Source organism: Aphelocoma coerulescens, assembly GCF_041296385.1.
Source record: "Aphelocoma coerulescens isolate FSJ_1873_10779 chromosome Z unlocalized genomic scaffold, UR_Acoe_1.0 ChrZ, whole genome shotgun sequence".
Lineage (NCBI taxonomy): Eukaryota > Metazoa > Chordata > Aves > Passeriformes > Corvidae > Aphelocoma > Aphelocoma coerulescens.
Window position 1 is genome coordinate 22,418,559 of NW_027184085.1, and position 27,247 is coordinate 22,445,805.

The 27,247-nt window shown below is 40.7% G+C and overlaps 1 protein-coding gene across 2 annotated transcripts in view; it reads right to left on the bottom strand.

The window, feature by feature from the left end:
- Positions 1 to 27,247, bottom strand: part of CMYA5 (cardiomyopathy associated 5) — a 46,846-nt gene that overhangs the window by 12,914 nt on the left and 6,685 nt on the right. Inside the window, exons 2-8 of one of the 2 annotated variants that reach the window (XM_069002384.1) lie at positions 15,071 to 25,964; positions 12,175 to 12,270; positions 11,284 to 11,517; positions 9,454 to 9,476; positions 6,984 to 7,105; positions 2,845 to 2,994; positions 1,719 to 1,865 (exon numbers count right to left, since the gene is read on the bottom strand). In XM_069002384.1, coding sequence (XP_068858485.1) covers positions 1,719 to 1,865; positions 2,845 to 2,994; positions 6,984 to 7,105; positions 9,454 to 9,476; positions 11,284 to 11,517; positions 12,175 to 12,270; positions 15,071 to 25,964 — 11,666 coding nt within the window. The other variant, XM_069002385.1, reaches the window with a different exon arrangement.

Below are 27,247 nucleotides of genomic sequence, written 5' to 3' on the forward strand. Positions count from 1 at the left end.
GGAGCACGCATCAGGGGTTCTGGGGAGATGCCAGAGCAGCATCTACCTGCATTCCCCACAACTCTCCAGGCTACAGTGCAGTAGCACACCTCCACAAGTGCAGTGCCACTAGAGAAATTTTATGGGGGTTCTCAACAACTGGAAGAGTCACAGCTTTGTTCAGCTATTAATGTGTATGTTCCTGTAATTGCATATAAGAGCAAATTATTTTCTTGGATGTGCCAATTTTTAACCTGAATTACTAAAAGTAAATTCTACATTCTTGCTTCTGAGTTCATTCAGCTGCTTGAAGAGTTGAAATATTTTATCTTCATATCAAAGCAGCTGGACTCTCATTGAAGAACTGGTGCTCTATTCCCTGCCTTTGCTGTTGAAGAAATGCAGCAATTTTGCACCAGTCAGTGCTCAGCAGTGTCCCCAGAAGTCCATCTGGGGCTCATGCACTCCAGAGGGAGTTCAACTGAGCTTTGAGGGAAGGTGTTTAATAAGCCCATATTTGACGTAGTTTATTTGTTTTCTTAAAGAATCAGGCTGAAGGAAACCATTAAAGAGTCATGTAAATTAACTTTTCATTGAAGGCTTCAGTTTTTAGGAAAAAATATGGTGAGCGTGACACCAAAAGACAAAGAGATTTCTTAAAAATAATGGTCTCAGAAAGGTGAAACCCTCTTTTTAAATTATGATATTTTAGCTACTAATAACTTATCTTTATTTGTGCATTTGGCAGAAAGTGTGCACCATGTTCACAATTGCATTGCTGAGGCCAAAAATTTGAATTTCCACTTCAAGCTCTCTGGAAAATAACCTTTGTTAAAATATGAATCACAAATTAAGTATCAGGGAGAATTATCAACAGATTTGCCGTCTAGTAGATTAAGCAAAAGGCTTGAAGCTATGGCTGCTGCCAAGTGATTTCAACAAGAAACTCAGTGTGGTACAGAATTTTTTACTATGAATTGTTAAATATCCTTGCCTGTATTTGTGATTGCAGGAATGGAATAATTGTTTTTATCCTGTAGCACTGAAAAAATTGTCTGGCAGGAGGGCCTCAAACACAAGGATGCTTCTCCTTGCTTTTAAGTCAAGAAGCAACAGTTTTGTCAATACAAATTATCAAAGAAATTAATGCTCAGAAAAATTTATCAGTCAAGTGAAGCTCATAAGCAATACTCATCTAGTTACACATCTCAATTTATACTACTTAAACAACAGCAGAGCCTCTCAGCCACACCTGAGATTTGTGTCCCACTGAGCAAGACACATCATGTAAACTCAGTAAAGCAGTCCTTCCCTTCAAAAACTAATAGCTTAAATCAATGCAACATAGATGTATTCAGGTGGATGGGAGAGAGGCAAAACATGTAGCCATCTCCTCCACAGTGGGCAGGAGAGGGAGCAGCAGCAGGGAGCAGCCAGGTGGTTTTGCCAGAGCTTCCCTGGAGCACTGCAACACACTCAGAAGATACACAATGTGCTGCCCTGATGCCGCAGTCATGTGGCCCAACACTGAAAATACATTCAAATCTGAATGCCTTCAAGTCTCCTCTCAGAAGCAATTATGCCACTATCTCTTGGCAAATAAAGAAATGGCCATGAACTGCCTGCTATCTGCCAGATGGGGTAAATGAAGCAGTTCCTTCTGTGTCAGTAACACTGTGGACTAAATTGGTCTAAGGACCTGAAACTTGTAATAATCAAGTGACAAAGTATGCACTTACCTGTTTTAAAAATGGCTTTTTCACTGGGTAAACTGCAGCCCGTGCCATTGACAGCCATGACCCACACACTGTAGCAGCGATCTGGCTCCAGGTCCTCCAGAATGCAGTGGCTCTCTTTCACTGTCACTCTGTACTCTTCCACTAAGGCTAGGAGAACACACAGGTGCACAGGACATCACACTCATGGTTGCACTGATAGGGCTTACAACTGAGCCTCTCAAATAACATATTAAAACCAGTCAATTTAAAAAATCCAGAAATTATCACTAGCTAAGATCTCCATATTTCGCTCTGACTCGTTTTTGACAGAAAGGTTTTGATGTGCCCTTGAGCTGAGTGTATGCAAATGCCATTCATGGCAAGGGGAGATTACTGCCCTCAGTCCTACTGGACTGCAGGTTTGGGAGATGCAACCAGCAGTTACCAACCCTGGTGTCACCACTCTGTATCAATAATTTCTCATAATGAACTAAATAGCACTTATCTATCAATGACATATTACAAAAAGCCTTTCATATCCTTTAGCCTGCATATATATGCACACATGGATTTGTGCAGAGCCGGGTCACTAAAAGTGACTATGTTCTATTTTGAGCTTTTTAATGAATGAGCATTTCAATTCCCTTTACTAAATTTCAATTTTTAACATTTGAAATATTTTGAAAAAAATCTTTGTCTACATGTGGAAATACTGACTACTTTTTCCCACTGCTTTTTCAATGAGGACATATTTCTGAAGCACATGCAGGGTCCCAAAAACCCAATGAACCTGTCGCCTTGGGAACTCTGTTTGCAGTCCCCATGAGTACCAATGGAGCAGCATGGACACATCCTCTCTGATAGTCAGACCTCTTCATGAAAAGGCACTTCAATGGGTGAAAACAACTGCCCTTGACTTTACAGTGATATTATCTTGCATTTGGGGGGACAAAGGGGAGGAGAAGAAACAGCATCTTCTTCATGATCTCCTCCACCATTGCCCATCTTTTGTTCTATACATGATGTCTTCACAGCCATTCTTCTTTCCTTTCCTGGGCACTCCCCTGCGGCTCATCCTCCCCGCTCTGCTTACCCCAGGTCAGGGCAGAAAGGACTCCTGCAATTGCAAAGGCAAGACCTTACACACCTCCTGCATCTTTGCTGGCTTGCAGCTCCTCCATACAGTAGACCTGGAAGCAGTCAATGGTATCCCCATCGTTCACAGCCCAGTAGACAGCAATGGATGTGCTGGTGGCTGAGTTTGGCTCCTGAGGTACGACAGTCGGTGTCTGTGGGACTGAGAGGAAAGTCTCCTGCTGTTATACACAGTTCTGTGTTTTCAGCCAAATTACCTACAAAGTCATGAGTCAACCCAATTGCTTATTTTCACTCAGGTTGCTTATTTCCACAGAGCAAGTACAGCAGGACATACAGAATACTGGTGCAGTTTTAGAGCAACAGGTCCTCATAAACCAGGAACAGAAGAAAGTATCTGCTCAGCATTGGAAGACCCCATTTCCCTCACAGTCTGAACAAAATAAGATGCAGTGCTAGTACTAAGTCCACCCAAACCCGGCGCAAAGCGTGTGCCTACACCCTCCACCAGAGAGAGATGTGTGTACTGATCCTGGAAATGTGGGCAGGGGAAAGGACCTGCCACACCAGGAAGGGATTCATGCAGTGTGTCAGTGCTGCTGATGCTGACAGCAGCAGGGATGTCCTTCAGGCAGAGAAGGCTCAAATTGCACTGGAAAGCAGGAGGGTACCTGCAGCCCTGGGTCCACCCCTACCCTGGGGTGGACTACTACTGCACACGCACAGCTTGGCACTCCTTCCTGCCATGGTCACTTCCCCACAGACCCAGGGGACTGAGAATCCTTAGTGTGCAGGTGAACCTGAATTCTGCCAAAGCACCCCAACCCCATGGGGCTACCAAGATCATTCCTCACAAAGTGCTTCAAAGATTTCAAAGGCTCCCCAGATTTCACACAATCTTTGTCTCTTGATCGACACAGATCCAACCCCAGATGAGATATTGTTTCCCTCTGTGATTATGTCATAAAAGAGAGGGATGGGAAAGAAAGAAGCAAAAAGCCCCAAAAGATGATAATTGTTAAAGTGATTGCAGGGAACGAAAATACATGGCTCTATTTCTTCACCCAGTAAATTTCCATATTTCATGAATTCTCTTAGAATCTCAGCAGAAAGCTTTTGCTTTCTTTCAGTTATCTCCACAGTAATGATGATGATCCCCTGTGGCATGAACAAGGCAAATGCAGATGCTGGCTGTTTCCTTATGATTTATACAGAGAGCTACCAGTACAGTAGCATTACATCTGCTTGCCATTGAAAAAAAATTATCCTTCTTATTGCTAAAAACAATCCTCATTTTGTCTTTTGACTGCATCTAGAGTTGGCAATTAAAAAATTTATCATCTTTAGGAAAATACTTCCTTTCAGTGGACGTTGTGGGTAAACCGTTTTTTTTCCCCATGAAGTTGCCTAGAAACCACTATTTTTGATCACAGAAACCCCACAGTTGCAAGATTTATTATTATGCCAAATCTGAACAGAAGCTAGTTTATTGAATGAAACTTCTGAAAAAAAATCGTAGATCGAAATTCAGTTCAGCAACGTTGAGAAACATTTGATTTCTAATTTCCTTTTGCTTAATATGAAACAATTTGAAAAAAAGCAATTTCGAAACAAGAAGCTGAACTGTTCAGAAACAGCATCTTTGTGCATTGTACTTTTTTAAGTGGTCCCTTTTAAAGTGAATTTTAATAAAAAATGAGGTATTTGCAATAGGAGTTTGACTAAATTATATTTTTCAACAGAAAAGTGGGATATGTTCTCATCAATTCAGTTTTCATTGAAGTGCTGTGGTGTAAGGAAGTTTTCCATTGTGCTACGTAATCTCCACAGCCCCAGGAGAAAAATAATAATCCATATGTTTTCTGATGTAATGAGAAACACTATTTCCTTGGTTATGTGTAGTTGAAGAAGGAGAGCAGATACATTCCTCTGTAACTCTACGGGCAACTTTTTTGCAATCAGCAAAGGTCCTTGCCTTCCAGTATAAAAGGCCAGGACTTGCAGTGGGCTTTGGAAAGAATGATTTTCAAATTTTTAAATTATTCCCACTCTTCTATTCCCAGGCAGAACCTGGGTTCCGTTATGCTCAATGGTATGCTGCAAGGGTTTTTTATGCTAATGCATTTCTGAATGGAAATGGATTACATGAAAGAAGGAAGAATTTGAGGGAAAAGGGCATTTCATTAGTGGATATGGAAAATTGGGAAATGGAGGGCATTTTGAAAGAAAGATGTTTCTGAAGTGGTGAAAATAATGTTTTATGAAATTGTTCAGTAAAACACCATATTTTCTGAAGGAAAATACATGGATTGAAGAAACCTGGCATGTTCATAGGCATTCTGTCATATAGCTTAATTCAAATAAAATTGTGAGTATCTGAAAATGGTCTTCAGTATGTGAAAAATTAATGTTTCAAGCCATTCAATTCCTAATCAAGTTTCATGTATGCATGTAACTATTTTCCTTCAGGGAGGGTGTAACCTTGAAAAAACAAACTATCAAATAAATAAGAAAAAACTCATTGAATTTTTTTTGTCTACTGCTTGCCAAAGTAAAAATCACAATAGCAGTTGAAATACTTTGCAGAAAAGGTGAAGACAGGTATGTCTAGGTATGTTAGAGATTAAGTAAGTATAAAGAATAAGGACCTTTGAAGATCTCTTACTAGTGGACAATTACTCATCTGCAGTTTGTCAAAGCAAACTGGTCTGGAGCCAGCAAACACAGTAGCTAATGCAAACTAACTCAGAAAGCAGGCTTCAGCAGTTTAGGGAAATATATGTTGGAGTGACTTGTGGGAAAAAGAAATACATGGATCTCTCCTCCTGTATGACCTTGCCAGTAGGCAGTAGCCTAGGAGGAATGAACGGTTGCACCCACGGGACTGCAAGAGGAAGTTTGGGAACTAAGCCAAGACACATAGCACATTTACACCAGCAAGTTAACTGAAAGAGTGAGTTATAAAAGTGGTTGTTTTATCTGACTTCCTAAAAAAATGACACTGCAATAATGCTGCATGCACAAATGCATGTCCAACTTCACCTGAGAAGCTTACAATTGCCACAGGCAAATTCATATACATCTGACAAGGACATTAACATCTCAGATATATTTGAGTTCCTCCAGGTCTAATAAAAGTAGTGGTGTGGAGGAGAGAGACAATCTCCCCATACTGACACTGCTAAGTGCACTCAGCCCTCGTAAGACACCAGAGAGTCAGCACAAGGTGGGCACTTCTCTATGGTCCCATTAGTCACTTGAAAATCCAGCCAGTGAACAAAGCACCTTAGGGAATCTAATGCTCTAGTTTCAGTGCTCAGGGACCAAACACATGAGAAAGGGGCTTCACGTCAAAAGCCAGGGAGTGACTATGCTGGCAGTGGTGCATGTGATGATGAATGGGGGGCCACAAAGCCTGACAATGAGATGTGACATCCCTAAACCAATGTTCTCTTGAAAAAGAAACCCCGGAGTGAGGTCCCATTATGAAGAAAATGAACCACAAAATGGTGCTGACAAGATCTTTGTTGACAGCTGTCCAGATCTCGATAATACACTTATATACACAGGCAGAGCAGAAAGCTCAGTCAGGCTCTTTAAAGGACATGAAATATCAGACAGAGATAAGTAAACCCCTTTATCATGTGCAATTTTCATTACCAGCCTCCCAAGCAGAGGCTGTTTCCAGCTATAGTTAACCACTTTCCCTTCACATCCCTTGGGAGTTTCAGGTGCCTCCATTCACTTGTGACAAGTCCAGGGACCTCAACCATCAACCAGCCCACTGCTCTCATTCCCACACCAGGCATTCTGGGGCTGCCATCCTCAGAGGAAGAGAGCTCAGGAGACCCACTGATTGCTTCTTCTATCTCTGCATGCAAGGAAAAGCAACTTTTTTAGCCCCAGGAGATTTACAGAAAGACACCTTCAGCTTGTCTGAGGTACAGATGTCTGAAATGATGCAAGAATCCCCCAATTTAGCATTCCTCCCTCTGTTGCTCATCTTACTGTACCTACTATAAGCCAAACACTTGTGCACAATTAAACTTCATTTTACATTCAACTCTGATTGCTAATTACATGCTTTGGAAATCTACACTTCTCAAATAGATTCTATTTTTAGCTTCCTAAAATTTCCAAAGCATTGCCAAAATGTCAGGTTTTGTGAAGACGATATCCAGAGTTTCTTACCAGCCACGTGTTGTAAGGAGTGTTGGTTGCTTTGTCCTGGGCTGTCTGCATAGTGCTCGAACAGAGAAAAAGCACTGGGCACCTTCTCTAAAGAGAGAGTGGTATCCATTGCAGAAAGCAACCTAATTGGAAGAAAACACATATCTGTCTGTCGTGGCCAGTGAACATACACTACAAGGGACAGAGAGTGCTCAGTAAGAAAAGTCCCTGGTGCCACAGGAACCACTTTACGTTAAGGTGACCACAAAGGCTTCTCCCACAATGTTTGTTCTGTTGTGTTAATCTACCCCAGGTTGGATTCCCCGGCTGGCTGTCAGCCTCTATCCCTCGTCACTCCCCCAGAGCTTCCGCATTGGTCCCCGTTCCCTAGTCCCGCCTTTTCCCTGCCCCTGGATAGAACTGTGAGTTTCGGGATCACGTTCACATTTGCCTCTGTAACCTTGGACAGTGTGGCAGTCATAGATGCTCCTGCTGGAAGGCACGCAAATGCTTTTCAGCTCTTTGCTACCGACTGTAGCACTGAACCCACCCGTGCTCTGTGGGCGCACGCGGGACCCGACGGAGCTGGGCAGGGACGGTATTATCTGTCCATATAAATCCTTTGTGGTATTGCATAGTTTTCCAAAGGCCAGAAGGAAAGACCACGTGACTTGCACTTCTCGAAATATTTCCTGTGAACTTGTGGACAGCATGGAAGGGAGAAGCTGTTTCCCTGATTTTGAACATTCAGACTGCAGTTTCGAGTCAGGAGCACAGTGAGAGTGCACACAACCCACGAGAATGTGAAGGTGTGGAAGTTCACAGCAAGACTCTAAAGAGATGGGCTTGGGCTTGGTAATGCAGTGCCTTTAAAGGTTACAAACTTAGAGCTAACTACAGCAGCTGACTCCAGAGATGTAACGTAAAGCGGCTGCTTGTGGCAAGCCAAAAAACATGAGAGGGAAAATAGATTCCACTTAATTAGCCCATACTTGCTGGGTTCATTGTATGAAAAAAAAAACAGAACCTTTTTAACTCTGGGACAGAAGCAGCCTCAAGAAAATGGAAGAATTTTTTTTTTTTCAAGGCATCTAAATTTTATCTTTCTCCCCTTCATTTTTTTCAGTCACTGAAGTAGTTAATTATACATATTAGCAAAGCACAGCAAATACAAAATACACTTTCTTTAGAAAAACATGCATTGTTAAAGAGACTTGTTCTTAACCTATTTTAGATTAACAGGTATTATCAAACTAAAGTAATAAACAAGACCATGCACCAAACAGAATAAACTTTATTGTGTAAGTAAAGAAGATCAAGCGGACAGAAAGCATTGGAAAATCATTTTGTCTCATTTTACCTGCTCTAATCATATGCAATAAACTAAATGCAGATACATGGCCAGACAGTTTGACTTGCAACAGGTGAGTCCAGATTTATAGTTCTAATTTTGGAGATTAATAGAAACCTTGAAGGGGTGTTTGTCACATTCTCTTCAGATCTCTCTCCTGGGGTTGTAATTTGACTGCAAACTGAAACCCTGGTGTTATGCCCCAGTCTGTGTCAGCATGCATATCCCTGTGATGGCTGAGGCAGCACTGACAAGGGTATGTTTGATTTGCACTGCACAGTGCCCAAGCCCTCTGGGGAAAGTCAGGGGTGGTGGGGTGGGTAGTGCAGTTTGGGGGGCTTGCACGAGAGAAGCCTGGAGCCAACCGCTCTGAATGTTTCTCTTTTACCCTAGAAAATTTATTTGGGGAATATGGGCTTATGATTGAACACTTCTCTCATAAAGGATGGGACTCACCAAAGTAACTCCCTTGAGAAAATCCCACATGGCAGAAAACTGTTTGTGATTGTATGCATTTACTGTTGTGTACAGGCAGACCATGATGCAGCCATGATGAGGCACCAGCCCTCCAACACACTGTGAATTAGGCAGTACCAGTGGAGAGCCACAGGAAAACATCAGCTTATAGTCTTCTAGTCAGGTTTGGAAATCTACTTAATCTCATTTTTCTGGAGTTGTGTTCAAGAAACATAGTCCAAAGTAGTCCAGCTACCTGTATTGCTTTTTGTTATAACCTTTCAGAGACCAAGTGATACAGAATCAGACTTGTGAAAAAAGAAACATATCAGTGATATATCTGATCAGTCTAAAAGATGGACAGATGGTCAAAATGGTTATTGTATATGTATGTATAGTAATAACTACCAGGAGCATCTGTTTAAAAATGTCTGTGTAGAGATTTAAAATTGAGCTGATGTTCTAACATGCTGTTTAATTAATGCATTACAGAGCATGTGCAAAACACTTCAAAACCAGTCAGTTACAGCAACAAGTATAAAGCCACTTTTCTAAATTTCATTATTTATAAAGGTAGCTCTGATTACTAGCAGTGTGTTTTCAAAGCTTGCAAATACTGCATGAAGCATCTAGCATGCTAGGCCTAGTACTCACTACAGTGCACTTAACCCATACTTCATGTACCTTTTATTCAATTCTTTAGATGACTAGGAAGAGAAGGAAAAAAAAATGTTAACCGTTTTCAAAAACCCCCAAAGTGCTGAAAAGCCAATCATGTTCATCTAACAGTCTATCTACTCTCCACAGACATAAAACACACAGCTTTATTGACTTGAGGTTGTGTGGAATGCAGTGCATTCACACCAGCAGAGAATTTGTTTCCTTAGGAATATTTCATTTCAAAGCTCTGGCTCAGCAGGGTATTAGAGTATAAATCTTGTTTTAAGTGCCTGAGGGTTCAGTATTCAATATCTAGGTTTAAAAATGGAGCATAGTCAAGTACTTTCTTAAACCAGGACTTTTAGAGAAAGAAATCACTTGCACGTTAAGAATAGTTAAATCCAAATTCTGGCTAAAATGTCCTTCGTAACTTCTTATTACTAAAAGCTATGTGAGATTTATACTTATAGAGTGAGAGTTTGTCCCATGCCCCAGGAATCTTCAGCTAATGTTTCCTGGCCTGTGAACAAAAAAGTTCCTGTCCTTTATCACTAACAGAAGGGAGCAGGGAATCTAGTAATTTTCATAGCCCCGCAAAAGAATTACAGATTACAAAGTTATCATTTTGCCAAAGCACTGACCCTCACAAAATCAGGAAAATAATCTAGATTTTTCATTCCTCCCAAAATAGCTAATCTACCACAACATTCCCTTGGTTACAGGATACTACGACGTTGTGTGGCATGGAGCAGGGAAGAAAGCCAAATACTGGTCCATCATTTCTGTAGCTGCAGGGCATATATGGGCTGGGCACTTGTATTTCAGAAGCTGGTTTATTTTGCATGAGTGATCAGTCTTTAGACAGTAATTTGACCTTTTTATTTCTGGCATTCTGGATCATTTCTCTGCAATTTCCAGACCACATGCTAATTCCATAACGGGGGAAGATTATTATCCCAGAAACTCTATCGTCTTTGAGACTCCATTACCTCTTTGAGGTAATACACTTGTAGAGAGAAGAAAGTACCATGGCTCACCTAAGGACAAGAATAGTATTGGAGCACAAGAATAGTATTGGAGGACACAGGACCTGCAACACCCTCTGAACAAAGTTTAATACAGACTAATGACTGTATGAGTTAGGCAGGCCCAGTCGTGTAGATTCACTGGAGAAGTTCTTAACATCCAGAAAGAACCATTAGAGACATGCACCTCACATGCAGAGCCTTCAGCCTATCCCACTGTTGTGGTTTTACCCGAGTCAGCAACCAACACAGCCCCTCTCTGTTTTTCAATAGTAAATATTTATCACACCCTCAGTAATTTGAGTGCATAAATACTGCCCATCTGCTCATTTAAAAAACACACCAAAACAACAACAACAAAACCCTCAAAAACAACAACACACACCAAAAAACCCTAAAACCCAGAAACAATTTTACTTTTCAATTACATTTTCTTGTTTCAAAAGTAATTTTCTTGTTGTTTATTATTATACATAATATGTATTTTATTTTTCATACAGTAAAATACCTGAATACAGTAATGTCTCTTACTTCTCAGTGATTAATTCTAGATATATTATCAAACTGTCTTTTCACCTTCTTATAAAATGAACAGAACCATTTTAGTAGTGTAAGTCACATTATTGTCCTGTGCATCATCTCTACAGTTCTCTCTGAGAATTCCCACATCAAAAGCAAATGATCGAGCAGCTTCAGAGTGGAATAGCTGAGTTAGCAGGATTTAGCTGTCTTAAAAAGAAAAGTAAATAACTCATTGAGACCCTAGATACAGAAGTCCTTTCCTAACTAATATCATAAAAGCTACAGCATGAAAGCTAATTTTACTTACATTTAGGAAAACAAATCCATCCACTTCATCTGTTTCTTTTACTGTTGTCTCCAAAGTTTCCTTTGCTGAATCAACAGTTTGCTGGAAATTTACCATCTGCTCATACAGGTACTCCATTTTCATCTTCTTCACTTCCTCAAAGTTCTCTGATTTCTCATCATATTGAGCTACCACTTTCTTGAGCATCTCTTCATTCTGCTTTTCCAATAAGTCTGCATTTTTCTTACAGTTTTCCTGCAGAATAAAATGACAACATTAATGAATATACAGAAATTCTCTATTACCCATACATGAACCATCCACCAGATTCATTCTGTCACATTTACAATAAGACAATTTTATTTCTGCAAGCAAACTCCTCTGGGAGAAATATCTTTAGAGAAATACATCAAAAACAACAACAGCTTTTTTTTTTTTTTTTTTTACTTTTAGGGTTTAAAATTAAATTTTAATATTTGAGTACTGAGATAAGAAGTCTGACTACAAAATAGCTAAAAATCTATACTTAAAACTGCAGTTAATACAGTTCTCAAGGCTTAAGAACTTGGGCAGTCAGAACTTAAAATACTGGCCAGCTAATTTAGATGCTTCACATGGGATTCTAAATAAAGACATAGTGTGAGCTTTTTATAGGCATAAACAAAATTAAGGGAACTTTTTCCTTCAGTGTTTGACAGTTACATATTCCACTTTGCAGTAATGCGCAAAAAAGCAATCTTTTTCTTCCTCCAAAGTTAACACCTTTCAGTGAATTTCCAGAGAAGTCAGTTTAAGGACTGGAGAAACAGCCCATTTTAGTGGAAGCAATGAAGTTGCTCAACAAGGCAAGCATATCTGAGAAGTAATCTTGTAGAGGGAAGGAAAACTAGTGTGATAAAACACAGGACTTACCTCAACTGAGTTAAATCGCAGTTCAATATCACTCACAAACTCTTCAATCTTCATTGACTTTTCTTCCAGTGCTGTTAGCAATTTGCTTAACTGATCCTGAAATTTAAAATGTTTCAGTAACTTAGACAGGTTGTTTTATAAACTTTTTACACAGAATTTATTTTAGGTGAATATTTTTCTTTTGCCATGAGCCACCATTGTAACAATTGCTAAGTAAGTTCAAAGTATCACCCTGGCTACAAAGACAAGCACAGAAATAGCAACTGGAACAGTCACTGAACTCTTTCCAAACCAAAAAAGTGAGCTCAGTTTGATAAGGTGCTGTGTCCATACAAGCTGTTGAATGGTATGAATTCCCAAGCAGCTTTGCCAGAAAGTGAAGGTACTCAGAGCCTCATGAGTGTCCTTGAAAGATCACAGGAACAAGCCCATAAAAAGGAAGATAACAAAGGTAGTTGTGAGGGTAATAGATTGTACGGTGTCATGGCTTTTTAAATTTGAATTTTAAAGATAGATATCTGTCTATATATAGATCGATATATAGATAAATAGATATCCCTTTATGTATGTATATGTAAATAGATATCCTTGTATGTGTGTATATATATATATAAAATTCCTATGTGTATATATATATATAAAATTCCTATAAGCAAGAAATCGTCAAAATCACTGACGGAGTTATGTGGAAACAAAAGCAGCCCAAGGCACAACAGGCATCCGAGACAACTCAGAACTTTTTCTTAGTCCTTCTTGACCTTTTATGAAAACAAGTTGTTCAACTGCTCTGGAGCAATTCATAATTTATAAAAATGCTTAGTTTTAATTTGATGGCATAAATCTAAAAGGAAGGTTGTCTTCCTTTGTAAGAGCTTCTTATTATGGCAGAATTTTACAGTTAGATCTGTAGGAAAAAAGCACATGACTTTACACTAATTACAAATGTCACATTGGACAATACAATTGAAAGCTCACTTTAAAAATACTTACGGCAAATCATCAAGACTTGGAAACAAATTTCTGTTTGTCAAGATGATCTATAAAACCTGACAGATGCCATCCATAGCTCATTTAATTTACTGTGAAGCTATGTTCTTACATTTTTCAAGCAACAATAATAAAAAATAATTAAAATAATTTTAAAAATCATGCAATAATCATTTTGCTATCTTAATGTTTTCTCAGTAATTATACAGAAGTAACAAGAGACATACAAATGCAGTCTCAAAGTAACCTGAGCCCTGAGTGTTAGAAATCATGTGAAGCCAGGCCTGTGTTGCAGCCAGATTTAATATTGGCTTCATGTCTGTGCTCCACAGCCAGAGAATGATATCATGGGATGTTTATTTGCAGCTTAACTTGACTCGCTGTAATGCAGGTACATTTGAGGGGTGGCTGGGGTCTGTGACTTTGTTAGTGACTTACTTGTGGCTTGTTATCACTGCTAAGTCAAGCATGAATGGCCATAAATAAAAAGCAGATCTACATCTGCACACCATGGAGATAGTTTGCAAGTATTGATATTTGAAACTGTCATATTGGCTCCTCCTACTTTTGATTTCTCTCTTCTGCATATGAGGTAACATAAAGATTACATAAATACTACCAATACAAGCCCTTCTGGAATTTCAGTGAAATGACACAAAATCTGTATTTCTTTCAAATGAACATGTGCCAAGAAAGAGACCTCACCTTTCATTTGTTGCCAAGACTCTCACCTTTCACCTCACATTTACTGCTGTGAGAGTAAATAGCTGGTAACCAAGAAAGGAACACCTGTATGATATGTTCACTTGTACAGGAACAGACCTGATATGGGAGAAGTGAGGTATCACACTCATGTTGTTTTCACAAGCAGAACTGCACTTTAATGAAAATAGCTTCCATAGAAAAGGCATTTTCACTAGTATTGGTAGCAATGGACTAGCCTACCGAAATGGAGGGCATTTTATCTGTCTTTTAAGAGGGAACAGCTTAGAGATAGTGGCAAGAAGTAGGACTTCATAAACTCCTACCTGTGCTGACACTATAACGCTATTAGCACAGATCACAATGATTTGGGTTGGAAGGAGCCTTAAAGACCATGTCGTTCCAATTTCCTTGCCATGGGCAGGGACACATTCCATTCGACCAGGTTGCTCAGAGCCCCATCCAGCCTGGCCTTGAACACTTCCAGTGGTGGGGCATCCACAACTTCTCTGGACAATCTGTTCCACTGTCGCATCACCCTCACAGTGAAGAATTTTTTTCCTTATGTCTAACATAAACCTGCCCCCTTTCAATTTAAAGACATTCGCCCTTGTCCTGTCAGCACATGCTTTTGTTAAACATCCCTCTCCAGTTTAAGGCCATCTTGCAGAAGAAAATGAATGGAACAGAAAACAGGTTGGCACTTCAACAAAACTGTGCAGTGTAATTTGTCTAACACCTCCAAGCAACCAACGCATGTAGGTGAGACAGGGAACACTTTATGGTGATACTGGTCTCCACATATGGAGGCTTCTGTACCTTGTCAAGTGAAGTGAGCTGCTGTTACTCAAGTTTTATTTTCATAGAAACAACGTTCTTCCCATTTCTCCCCCTACATATCAAAACCAGAACAAACTTACACAGATGAGAAGACTGAAAGATGAAAAGTCTGGTAACAACTACAAATAAACAAGGCCATTCAAGCTTCTGAATAAATTAAAACACCAGCCTAGCAAGCCTGGGACTCCAGAGAATACGTTAGTAAGATAGTCTCCCTTCAAGATCTCTAACAGGTGTTTAGAAATAGTTTGTATTTTATAGATACTGCAACTTGGCTTCTGGACTGCTCTTTGAAGCCTTTGCCCTTGACAATGCAAGAGGACTGAAAAAATTAGTAGCTCCTTTTCTTACCCAAATTAATTCTTACCTTCATCTTGGTTGCAGCATCATCTAGTGTTGTGACTTCATGGTCTTTATGCTCTCCAAAAAGCTTGTCAATAGCAGATATTGGGCATTTGCAGTGGTAACAGTAAGTGTCTACTTGTGCTTTCTTCAGTTCTCTTTGTGGGCTCTCAACTTGAGGAATGTTCATTGCTGATTTTTCAGGATACATCACCACAAAGCCTGAATCTTCAAGCTCAACAGGTGTTCTTTGTTCTGGCTCATTAACAAATTCATAACTATCAGCAGCATGATCAAAGGAGTCCCTGTCTTCAAATAATAGCTCCTCGTGTGTAAATTGAGACGATATTTCATCTTGCAAAAGCTCTTCTTGTGTAATCACATCATAGTCCATTGACTCAGCAAGATCCTCATAAACATCAGGGTGCTGCTCCTCTATTGGCAAGTCTGGATTCTCTGTTTGCTGAATGGTAGGGACACAGGACAGATGTTCCTGAGTATACTGATCATCTACACTGTCTTCAGTGGGAGCCCTGACATATGGAACGTACTTTTCCATTTGAGGAACTGCTGTTACATCTTGCCATTCTTCCTGCTTAGTGCCAGCTTCTTGATACACAGCTCCCTGATAATCCACTCGTTGACTGTGTGCTTGTTGACTTGACTGCTCTGGCAACTCTTCAGTTGTTTCTACTGATACGTTTTCTTCTTCTCTTTGTTCAGTGGTATCAGTTCTTACACCTGAAAGAACTGTTTTGCTTCCAAAAGGAATGGCATGCATTGGCTTGCAAATTGTTGCTTGAATGTTGCTGTCAACCTGAATTTTGTCTCTCTCCATAACACCTCTTTCTGACAGAACCTCAGTTCTGACATACTGAAAATCACCAAATCCCTGCTCCTGCTTGTTCTCTGAACTCCAAACCAAAATTTCTCCACTAAAGGATTCATCTTCTGGTATCTGATCTTTTTGAGGCCCTATGGCCTTACTTGGAATTTCATCTTTAAGAATATATTTTTCAAAATACATTCCAGTTCCATCATCTGTGTCTGAATTTCTACTAGGGAAAGATGCATTAGAATTACCACTTTCTTCATCAGAGGGAGTCTCATCCTTTGTCTTTTCTCCTACTGCTTCCGCATAGAGGTCCTTGTATAAAAATGACAGAGCAGGTGGCTCCTCTAAAAGCTCTGGGTTGACTGCAGCAACAGTGGTAGGGAACAAGAGAGATCGTTCTAGCACTCCTTCTTCTGAATCAAAGAGTGGGGTCCCTGGTGACTTCTGTTCTTCTTCTACATTTGTAAAGCTTTTACTGCTAGAATCAATTGATTTCTGCAGTGGTAAAGGTCTTGAAGCCTCTGCATAGAACTGCATTTTGCTTTCTCCTTTTATGGTACCATAAAAGACTTCATCCAGGTCCTCAAGCAAGGAAAACTCTTCCGAAGTATCTACCTCAGTACTTGTTTTAAAAGATTTGGCCTCTTCCATTGATTCAGTAGGATCTTCTGTCACAGGAGACAATGAAATTTGTCTTTCAAATTGTGGCTGAATTGGGGATTTATCATCAATCAATGTGTATTTTTCAAAATAATCCACATCAGCAGTACCATTATTAGGATCCAGCATTGCATAATTATTGTTTTCTGGCAACAGGAGGTTTTCTTGTTGAATTTCTCCAGTTTCCTCAACATCATCCTTTTTGACTGATTCTATTAGTTCATGGGTTTCAGTCTTTCCCAATACTGAGCTTTCTGAAATTTCTGTGGTTCTTCCAGAAGTTAGGGCTGTCTGGCCATCATCACCTAATTTTCTTCTAAATGAAGTATTTGTTTCCAAGTATTCTAATTTATCAGGCATGTGTTTACTTTCTTCTTGATCAACAGAAGAAATATGTGTAGGTGCGTGAATATTGAGTATTTCATAACCTTCTGAAATGATATTAAATAGGTCTTTTTGTTCAGTAGTCTCTGGAGTATGCTGACTGTCTTCTACAGTACTTGCATGTTGCATTTTTTCCCCTTCTCTCAGGTAATGTTCAGGCACTTCAGACATTTTTCCTACCTCCAGGTGTTGCATTGCTTCAGTTTTTGTCAGGATTGAAGTACTAGTTTCATGGTCCAGAAGTTTATCTGGACCTTGATTATCCCCTACTAGAGATGGTAAATCATACCTTTGTGTTTTGGGACTAGTGTCTGAGGACTTCTTGGGAGGAAATTTATTTGACGCTGATTCAGAAACTCTAAATCTATGTCCCTTAGTCTCTGTAGTCCCATGAACTGTAAGTTCTGTGCCACTTCCAGCTGGGAATTGTTTTGATCCAAAATCAGGAGCTTCATTTGGCGAAAGCCGAATTCCTTGTGAGTCTCTATCCACAGCCCCTATTGGACTAACTGAGCGAGCTTTTACCTCTTCTACCAGCCAGCTAGCCAGCCCAAAAGATGGAGTATCTGGTTTCTGCTTTTCTTCAGAACTGGAGCTAAGGGACTTAATCTCTGCTGAAGAAGGGCTGCCCCATTCACCAGAATAATGCTGAGTTTTGTGTGTCACAGTTTCATGAACAAGGTCTGAAGAAACCGCTCCCAGATGCTCCAAGGTTATATGCTTTTGGTCTTCAAAACGTTGCATTTCACATCTATGCCCTCCTTCAGTATAAAGGCCTGAAGCTTTGCTAGATTGCTTTCCAAGCATGTCTGCTACATCAGATAAAGATGGTGGGGTATTTTGTTTCTCTTCATCATCAGTGAAAGCCACTGATACTGACTTTTCAAGTTCTGACTTTCCTGGTAATTTATGAAAAGATAGAGATGACTCTGATGACACTGCTTGCTGGTCTGCTACACCGGTCACCTTTGACTCTGTGGTCACTGACCTTGGCACTGTCTGTACATCGGGTTGCATTTCTTGTTCATGTTGCTCAGTAGTGAATTTGGGGGAACTTCTTAGCTGGTCTGGAGACAAATACATTGTGTCCAACAAACGAGATTCTAGCTTATCTTGGTCTTGCACTCGAGACATACTCTCCAAGTGCGCTGTCTTCAAGCTTGCTGTTTCAGGTGAACTGAGTTGAATTTTTTGCAGTTGTTTTTCATTGTGTGGTGGAATTACATCTTCACACTCTGATTGTATGGGCTGGGTAATAAGTGGCTGCATACTTTGCTTTTCTTGTTCAGCAAGGGACCGTGTGGGAACCAAGTATTCAGAGACTGGTTTTGAATAAGGTGGAACTTCTTGCTGACAGGTTTCGTCAGCTGAATAAAATGGAACTGAAGGTTCAGACTGCAGTTTTGAAGGTACAGTCAAGTAATCCTGACTTTCTAGAGTGTCTGTTTTATCTGTAGAATATGATAAATTTAGTTGTTCAGATTCCAATTGTATAGCTGTGTGAAAGTAATGTGGAGTCTGTTCTCTCTCAGCTTCAGCCAAAATTTCACATTCAACCTCAGACTCTGCAGCTACAGGCAAACGTAGAAGACTTTCTGTATTCTCTGCTTTTCTTGCAAAAAAGGATCCTGGCTCAGGCTGGGCAGTTTCTGAGTGCTCTGTTTTACAGCGGGAGTAAGATGTTTCTAAATGTTTGGGGGATGAGCCTCCAGTTAGAGGTGAAGACTTTGGACTTCCTTCAGGGCTTATTTCAGAGACAGTGTGTGAAGCACCCAAAGGTACAGACACTGTTTGTTCAGCAAGAGATGAATATGCTTGAATTTTGTGGCTGTCTGCTTCCTCAGTGGAAAATGATAAATTTTGTTGTTCACTTTCCAGCCGAGCACTTAAAGATGAAGGAACACCAGTGTCTCGCTTCTGTGAATGTCCTGTTCTCAGTGGGGGCATTTCATGCTTTTCTGCTTTGTCAGTAGGACTTAATAAATCTGATTGTTTGAAGGCTGGTTGTGCAGTTCCCTGCTCCTCAGTCTTGACAAAGGTATGTGATACAGAAGGTGTTTCTGGCTGCTCTGTTTCAGCCTCAGAGGACTGCAAACTAACACATGGTTGTTCAGGTTGGACCCCATCCCTCCACTTTGTTTCACCAGTGAAATATGGTATCTCTGGATGCTCCAGCTGGGCAGTCTGTGGTTGCTCTGCCTTGCCATAGGAGTATGATAAATCTAGTGGCTTTATTCCGTGAGTCTCTGCTTTGCCAAGAGAGTATGACAAATCTGGATGTTTTGAATTCAGCTGTTCTGGTTGCAACTGCTCTGATTTTCCTGTGGAATGCAAAAAATCAGAAGGCGTGAACTCTGCTTGTGCAGTGTCCTGTTTTTGTGTTTTGCCAGAGGAATAGAAGAAGTCTGGGAATTCCCCTTCCACTGGGGATGTATTTAGTTGCTGTTCCATGCCACGAGGACTTGAAAACACTGGTTGTTTCAATTTTAGTTGTACTACTTCCTCTGGTTGTAATGTATAGGTTCCCCTCTCCTGTTTGACCTCCAGCTGTGCACTTTGTTTTTCTTCACTAACAGAAGAGGACAAATCCATGTGCAGTACTTTGCCCATGGCCTCCATGACATTTGAATGTTCAGACTCTGGTAGGGCAGCCCAGGATGGCTTTGTTTTGACAAACGAATGCAACAAACTCTGTTCTTTCAACTCTGGCTGTGTTGTTTTATGAGGTTCTGCTGTGCCAACAGAGAAGGACAAATCTTCATATTGTGATTTTGCTTGGGATTTTTGCAGTCCTTCTGTTTCCTCCATAGAGCACTGCAGCTCAGGGTGTTCTGCCTGCATTCGTGCATCTTTCCATTGTTCTGCTTTACTGAGAGAGGATGAAAACTCATCTGTCTGTTCTTTCTCTGGTTGAATCTTTTCTTGCTGCACTGTGCCAGTGGAATGAAATAAATCCAGGCACTCCAAATCCTCATCAGCAATTTGAGTTTGCTGTGTTTCACCAATTGAACATGATAAATCCATTATTTCTGCCTCTGGCTGTATGATTCCGTGGTGTTCTAATCTGCCAGCAGATAAATCTGAATGGTGTGATTTTGCATTTAAAGTTTCCTGTTCTGCCTCACTAAGAGAATGACATAATTCTGAATGTCCCAATTCTGTCCGTGCTTTCTCGCCTTGTGCAGCTTTTTTGAAAGAATGCAAGAAGCCTGCCTTCTCCTCTTCAGCAGTTTGTCCTTTCTCTGTTGTGCCAGGCCAAGATGACAGATCTGGTTTTTCTAACACTGGCTGTGCAGTTCCTTGTGGCTTTTCTTTGTCAATGGAATGCAATGAATCAGGATGCTTTGCCTCTGCTTTTAGCATTTCTCTTTGCTCTATTTTTCTACTCTGGGATGGTGTATCCAGAGCTCTTAGTTTCTCCTTTGCAGCTTGTGGATGCTCTGCTCTGTGGACAGACAGTTCCTTTTTAGAGCATTCCACAGTTGTGTGCTCTGTCCCTTGTTTCCCCACTTCCGTGGCCAGGGGTGCCCAACTTGCATAGCCTGGCTCCAGCTGTGCAGGTGGGAGTTGCTCCATTTTGTCATGACTATACAATGCACCTGGCTCTTCCAATCCCAGCTGGATTGTTTCCTGCACTTTGCTGAGGGAACGTGCTAGACCAGGGTGTTCAGATTTCAGCTGTGATGTTTGCAGCCCTTCAACTTTGAAAACAGAGTAAGGCAGATCAGGATGTCCCTGCCCTGGTTCTGCCATTTCCGTTTCCTCTGCTGTACCCACAGAAGGTGACAAATGTGAAAATTTCACTTCTGGCTGAACTGTTACCTCTTCCATTTGTCCAAAGGGATAAGTTTGCTCTGTTTCTTGTTGTACTCTTCGTTGTACCTCTGTGTTGTCCAGAGGAGATACCACACCAGTGTGCTCTGCCTCTGGTGGTGTAATTTCATCATCTGGCCTATCAATGGAAAATGATAAATCTGGTTGTTCCAAGCCCTCCTGGGTATGTTCTAAAGCGTCCCTTTTATCAGGAGAATGTGGTAACTTTTCTTGCTCTAACTGCTGCTTTGTGGCTTTCCGCTGTTTTTCTCTGCCAGAAGAAAGTTTTCTGTGTTTTTGATCCAATGGTGCTACTTCTTCCTGGCTTGTCTCACCAGTGGAATGTGACAAATCAGGATGCTTCATTTCCCACGGTGCAGTTTCTGGATGTTTTGACTCTATTTGTGCAGTTGCTGGAGAAGCTCTTTTTCTAGCTACTTTAGGCAATTCTTGATGTTTAGACTCAAACTTTGGAGTTGATTGTTCTTTGCCTTCACCAAAGGAAAATGATAAATCTGAATATTTTGAATCCATTTGTGGATTTTCTTGCAGGTTTCCTTGGACATCAGAACATGACAGATTTGGGTATTGAGATTCTACTTCCATACTTTTATCTTGTGCTGCTTCACTCAGGCTTCCTTGGGAATCCAAATGTTCTGATTTTTGCTGAGTTTCTCCCATGGAGTATGAGAACTCTGGATGTCCTGACTCCTGTTCTACAATGTCACCTTGTTTTGATTCACCACCGTCATATGAAAAAGCTGGATGTTCCATCATTACTTGTTCAGTGGTTTGTTGCTCTAAATGGAATGGTAAGGTTGGGGTTTTCAACATTTTTTCTTGATTATGAGAGGAACATATCAAACCTGAATGTTCTGAAGTTATTTCCATTTCCAGTGGAGCTTCTTTTTCACTGGAAGAAGGCAAAAATGTTTGCTCTAGCTCTGGATGTACTATTTCTTGTTGCTGTGATTTGTATTGTATGATTTCCTTCTCTGTTTCTGAACTTACATAAAATGTTTTTTCTGGATATGCTGGCTCTGTTTGCATTTCTTCTTCCTTTTGTTTACTGAAGGAATATGGCAAAGATGGATGCACTAACCCTGGTCGAGCTATTTCTTGCTGTGCCAAATTAATTTGGTCTATAACCTGTGGCTCCTCTTTACCCAGGTTTTCTGAAATATCTGAATACTCTGTTTCCATTTGCACAGCTTCTTGTCGATCTGTTTCCTGCTGTTTCACCTCTCTTTGTACTGTATCTTGTTCCATTCTGCCAAAGGACCATGAAACATCTGGCTGGGGCACAGTCAGTGGTGGTGTTTCCTGTTGCTGAGTACCAGCAGTGGAACAGGAAGGAAAAGACTGCTCCTGCTCCATTTGTGGCATTTCCCAGGGCTTTGCTCTGTCAGTCAGTTGTGACCCCAAAGTTTCTGACTCCACTTCTTTTTGCATGACTTCTCCAGTGATGAATGATAAATCCTTCTTTTCTGAAACTACTTGTACATTTTCATGTTGCTCTGCTTCACTAGTGAAACATGATGGCTCTGGACCTTCTACGTTTCTTTGTACAGTTTCTTGTACCGTTTCTCCGTGGGAATACAGTGAATCAGTTTGTTCCAGCTTTGGTTGCAATTTTTGATGTTCTGTTTTGCCAGTGGAAGATGTTGTCTCTGGCTGTTCCACCTTCAGTTGTGAAGTTTTACGTTCCTGTTCTTTTCTGGTAGAATGTGGCCAAACTGGATGCTCTGACTGCAGCCGAGTAGTTTCTCCTTGCGTTGCCGTGGCAGAGGAATCCAGCTTACCTCCAGACTGTGAATCTTGCTGTGGCTGTTCTCTTTTGTCACTTTGTGACAGTTCTTGCTCCTTTGTTTTATTCATAGAATATGGTAAATCTGAAAATGCTGTTTCCAGATACCCTGTTTGTTGTGTCTCAGCCCTTCCGGTGGAATCAAATATATCTGAATGTGCCAGCTGGATTTCTGTACTGTTTTCTTTCTCTACTTCCTCCATCAAAGATGATAAATCTGAATGTACCACTGCAAGCTCTTCTTTTTCTTCTTGTTTTTCTTCTTCAGACTGTTCCAGTTCAAAAGAACTGAATGCTTGGTTTTCTGTTTCTTCCATGGAAAGCAAAACATGATCCATTTCCAGCTGTGCACTTTGCATTTCCTTGACTACTTCCTTGGTTAAAGAAGATTCTGGATGACCCATCTCCAGCTGTGCACTCTCTGATTCCACCATTTCTTCTCTGGAATATGATAGATCTGAGTGCTCTGTCTCCAGCTGTGCACTTTGCAATTCCTCCACTTCTTCCCTAGAAAAAGAAGAGTCTGGATGACCCATCTCCAGCTGTGCACTCTCTGATTCCACCATTTCTTCTCTGGAATATGATAGATCTGAGTGCTCTGTCTCCAGCTGTGCACTTTGCAATTCCTCCACTTCTTCCCTAGAAAAAGAAGAGTCTGGATGGCCCATCTCCAGCTGTGCACTCTCTGATTCCACCATTTCTTCTCTGGAATATGATAGATCTGAGTGCTCTGTCTCCAGCTGTGCACTTTGCAATTCCTCCACTTCTTCCCTAGAAAAAGAAGAGTCTGGATGACCCATCTCCAGCTGTGCACTCTCTGATTCCACCATTTCTTCTCTGGAATATGACAGATCTGAGTGCTCTGTCTCCAGCTGTGCACTTTGCAATTCCTCCACTTCTTCCCTAGAAAAAGAAGAGTCTGGATGACCCATCTCCAGCTGTGCACTCTCTGATTCCACCATTTCTTCTCTGGAATATGATAGATCTGAGTGCTCTGTCTCCAGCTGTGCACTTTGCAATTCCTCCACTTCTTCCCTAGAAAAAGAAGAGTCTGGATGACCCATCTCCAGCTGTGCACTCTCTGATTCCACCATTTCTTCTCTGGAATATGATAGATCTGAGTGCTCTGTCTCCAGCTGTGCGCTGTCTGATTCTTCCATTTCTTCCCTGGAAAAAGAAAAGTCTGGATGCTCCATCTCCAGCTGTGCATGCTCTCGTTCTTTTGTTTCTTCCTTGGAAGAAAATTCTGGATGTTCTGTCTCCAGTTGTGATGTCCCTGATTTCTCAGTTTCTTTTGTGGAAAAAAGCAATTCTGGATAGTCTGTATCCAGTATTGCACTCTCTGATCCCTCTGTTTCTTCCTTGGAATATGAGAAATCTGGAAGTTCTGTCTCTAGCTGTGCACTTCCTGGTTCCTCTATTTCTTCCCTGGAAAAGGAGAAGTCTGGATGCTCCATCTCCATCTGTTCACCCTTCAATTCCTCTTTTTCTTCCTTGGGAGAAGAGAATTCCAGATGCTCTGTCTCCATCTGTGTTGTCTCTGATTCTCCAGTTTCTTCGGTGGAATATGAGAGGTCTGGATGTTCCATCTTCATTTGCCCACCTTCTGCTTGTTTGTTTTCTTCAATGGAAAAATCAGAGTGATCGAAATCTACTGCTTTATTTATAGCTGAAGTTTTCTGTGTTTCTTCTGTTTCTGTATGAGTAGGATATGAAATGCCGAAATATTTGGAATCTATATTCTCAGGAATTGGTGGTTTAAATTTAATTCCTTGCTTAGCTGTTTCCTGAAGGGAAAAGTCTTGTTCAGACTTTGTTTGGTTCTCCAAATGAACACTTTGAGTTTCTGAGGGTGGGATCTTTTGACCCTCTTCTCTTTCAGCTGAATACATTAGACCTGAACTCTCTGACAGTGCAGTTGTTGATGATGGACACTTGGTTTCTTGTTTCTCTGTTTCATTTCCAGAATATCTTAAAAGCTCATGTTCAGACTCAGGTTGTGGAGTTTCTGATGACTGAGGAATAATATCTTCCTGTCTTATTTCAGTTAGAGTGGAATATTTGGATTTAGCTGATGGATCATCAGGTAAGTAAGGCTTCCCTGTTTCCCTCTCAGGATGTTCTGATGTGGATTCTGTAGGCAAAATATGCTGGGAGCGTGGTCTATCTAGTTCATTAACAAAATCTGCTGAAACAGACTGTGATGCAGAAATGGGCTGAACTTCCTGCTTCTTCACTTCATCCAGATGATCTGATGCTGTCAGTAGGGGTTGGTCTGGCTTCTTGTTTGCGTTTTCAGCTGAGGGAAGCAGCACTTGTTTCTCATCAGACTTGAGTGACGTGGAGGTTGTTGACTCTGTTATTGATGTTTTGGCTGCAGGTGGATGACTTTGCTGTTTCCTGGCTTCTTCTTCATTCTTCAGCAAGTGTCCTGAAACCTGATTTGGAGTCTCCAAAAGAGGTTGTCTGTCTTTTCTTTCTTCATGTTGAAGAGTTAATTCTTTAATTTTATAAGATTCAGTATTTTCAGATGAAACATAATTTTTCTTAGTAAGCTGTTTTTCAAGAGGTGGTGTTGGTGAAGAAAAGCTTTGATTTGCTTCTTCTGTGAGTTGTTGTCTTTGTTTCCTTCTTCTCTCGGAAGGTGTTTCAAGAATTTTGCTTCTTGCTCCCTGAAAATGTTTCGGATGTGTTGCTTCTGAGAGTGAACCGAACTTCTGCAGTCTTTCTTTTACTGATGTTTCAAGGAACTTTTCAGAATCTCCTGAAGCTGAGCTACTTCTCCGGCTTCTGTTTTTCTCCAGTGTTTCAGGGGCTGGCCCAGTCCCTCCAAAAATTGAGTTGAACAGCTGGATTCTAGCTTGTACTGGTCCTCCAAGAATTGGACCAACTTTCCTCAGTCTGCTCTCCCTAAATATTGATCTTATTGGAGCACGTTTTACGGGCTCTTCTGCAATATTCTCTAGATCTTCTTTGTTGTCCAACATTTCCTCATCTGTGTCTTGTGCTTCCACCTGCTCTACATTCAACATGGAGGCCTGCACATCTCCTAGAACAGTTCTTGGTTCTTGCCTCTGCATTCCAGAAGAGTCACGTTTTTTATTGCTCTGGCCTCCCTTCTGTCTTGTAGCCATCGGCACCCTGTTTGAAGATTTGCGTGTCCTTTTCCGAACAATCTTGCCTTCATCCATTATAAAGATAACTTTTCCTGGAGGAGAACCTACTGGTGAACTTTCCATACTGTAAAGATCAGAAGCTGTACTAGTTTCTGAGGTCCAGGGAGTAGAACATCTGCTCGAGTTGGTTTCCCAGGTTATTCCACTGTCTTCACTTTGGCATGTTACCATAGAAAAGGAAGGGTTAGTCATGATGTACTGCAGCTTGGGTTTCACATCTTCACTTTGGATAAGGTCTTTTAAACTACAAACAAAAGAACAAATAACAAAAAAAGCTGTAAAAACACACAACAAATTAAATTATTGCAGGAAAAAGCCAAACTTTTTCATTAAAGCAAAAATAGTTTTCAAAGTTGTAAAAATACTGCATAAGCATAAATTTTGAAGTACAAGCATAAGAAAAGTCATATTTCATCTCACAACTATATTTTAGATGAATTTGTGTAAAACTGCATGTTGCAAGGTTAGTTCAATGAAGGCGAGGTGTTTAAATGATCTTGACAATGCAGGAAGAACAGTCTTTCATCTGACCTTGTTTTGCCAGTGTGAGATTGAGGTGATTCTGGGGCTATTCTCTAGTGTGTGTTTATCTCACAGTATAAATTAAACCTTTCATTAAACACTTCAAAGATACTGTCAGTGTTTTAATAGCACCCACACTTGCTTTGCGCAAGTGTGAATGATTATACAATGCTCAAAGCAGCAGAGTGTCTATCCACTAGTTTGTTACTGTCTTCTCATATGTTTCGTCCTCTAAGCACTCTAGATATTTAACAAAGTAATTTAGAATACATTCAACACTAAAATATACTGACATCTCCCCAAATGAAGCTGCAGAGTTTCATAAAGCTAGTTTTAAACCTTATGATGTGTAATCAATACCCTATCATATGCTGCAACCAAATATCTCAGCTAAAAAAGTAAAAAGGCTAGATAAAAGCTTTTCTGAGAAGTTTTAGAAAACTTCAAATTCTTCAAAGTCTTCAAATTAAGGGTGTAAAGATTAGCGAAAGCAATTAAAAGAAAATGTGTAGAGCATTTAGTATTTTTAGGGTTGCAATATTTACTAAAAAAAAAAACCAGAAAAGGTGATCAAAACTCAACCCCAAGATTTCCTGAGTAGACAGTAGTTCATTTATGGAAATTTGTAGCTGATGGAAAGAAAGGCAGAGTATCTATTGGACAAGACATAGCCTTCAGTAGAGCAGAATCAGTGAAGTCTCTGTCACTCCCATGGAAGAACACACATCTATGGATATACAACATCCTGCTTCCACTGAACAGAGGGAAGGGTCACTTTCCCCTTGATTAGCATAAAGCATTTCAGCTAAAGTGAAGAAATCTAGCTACTGACCAGGGACCAGAGAAGCAGAACCCATCTGACCAAGTGCCAGAGGCTGTGGCCCAGCACCACACAGGTGCCAGAGATAACTGCAGGCTGCAGAGGCACGGGGACACCCCTGAGGAGCAGTTGGCATGGCTCCAGAGGGTGCCACACATCAGTCAGAAGGCAGAGGTCTTTGAAGG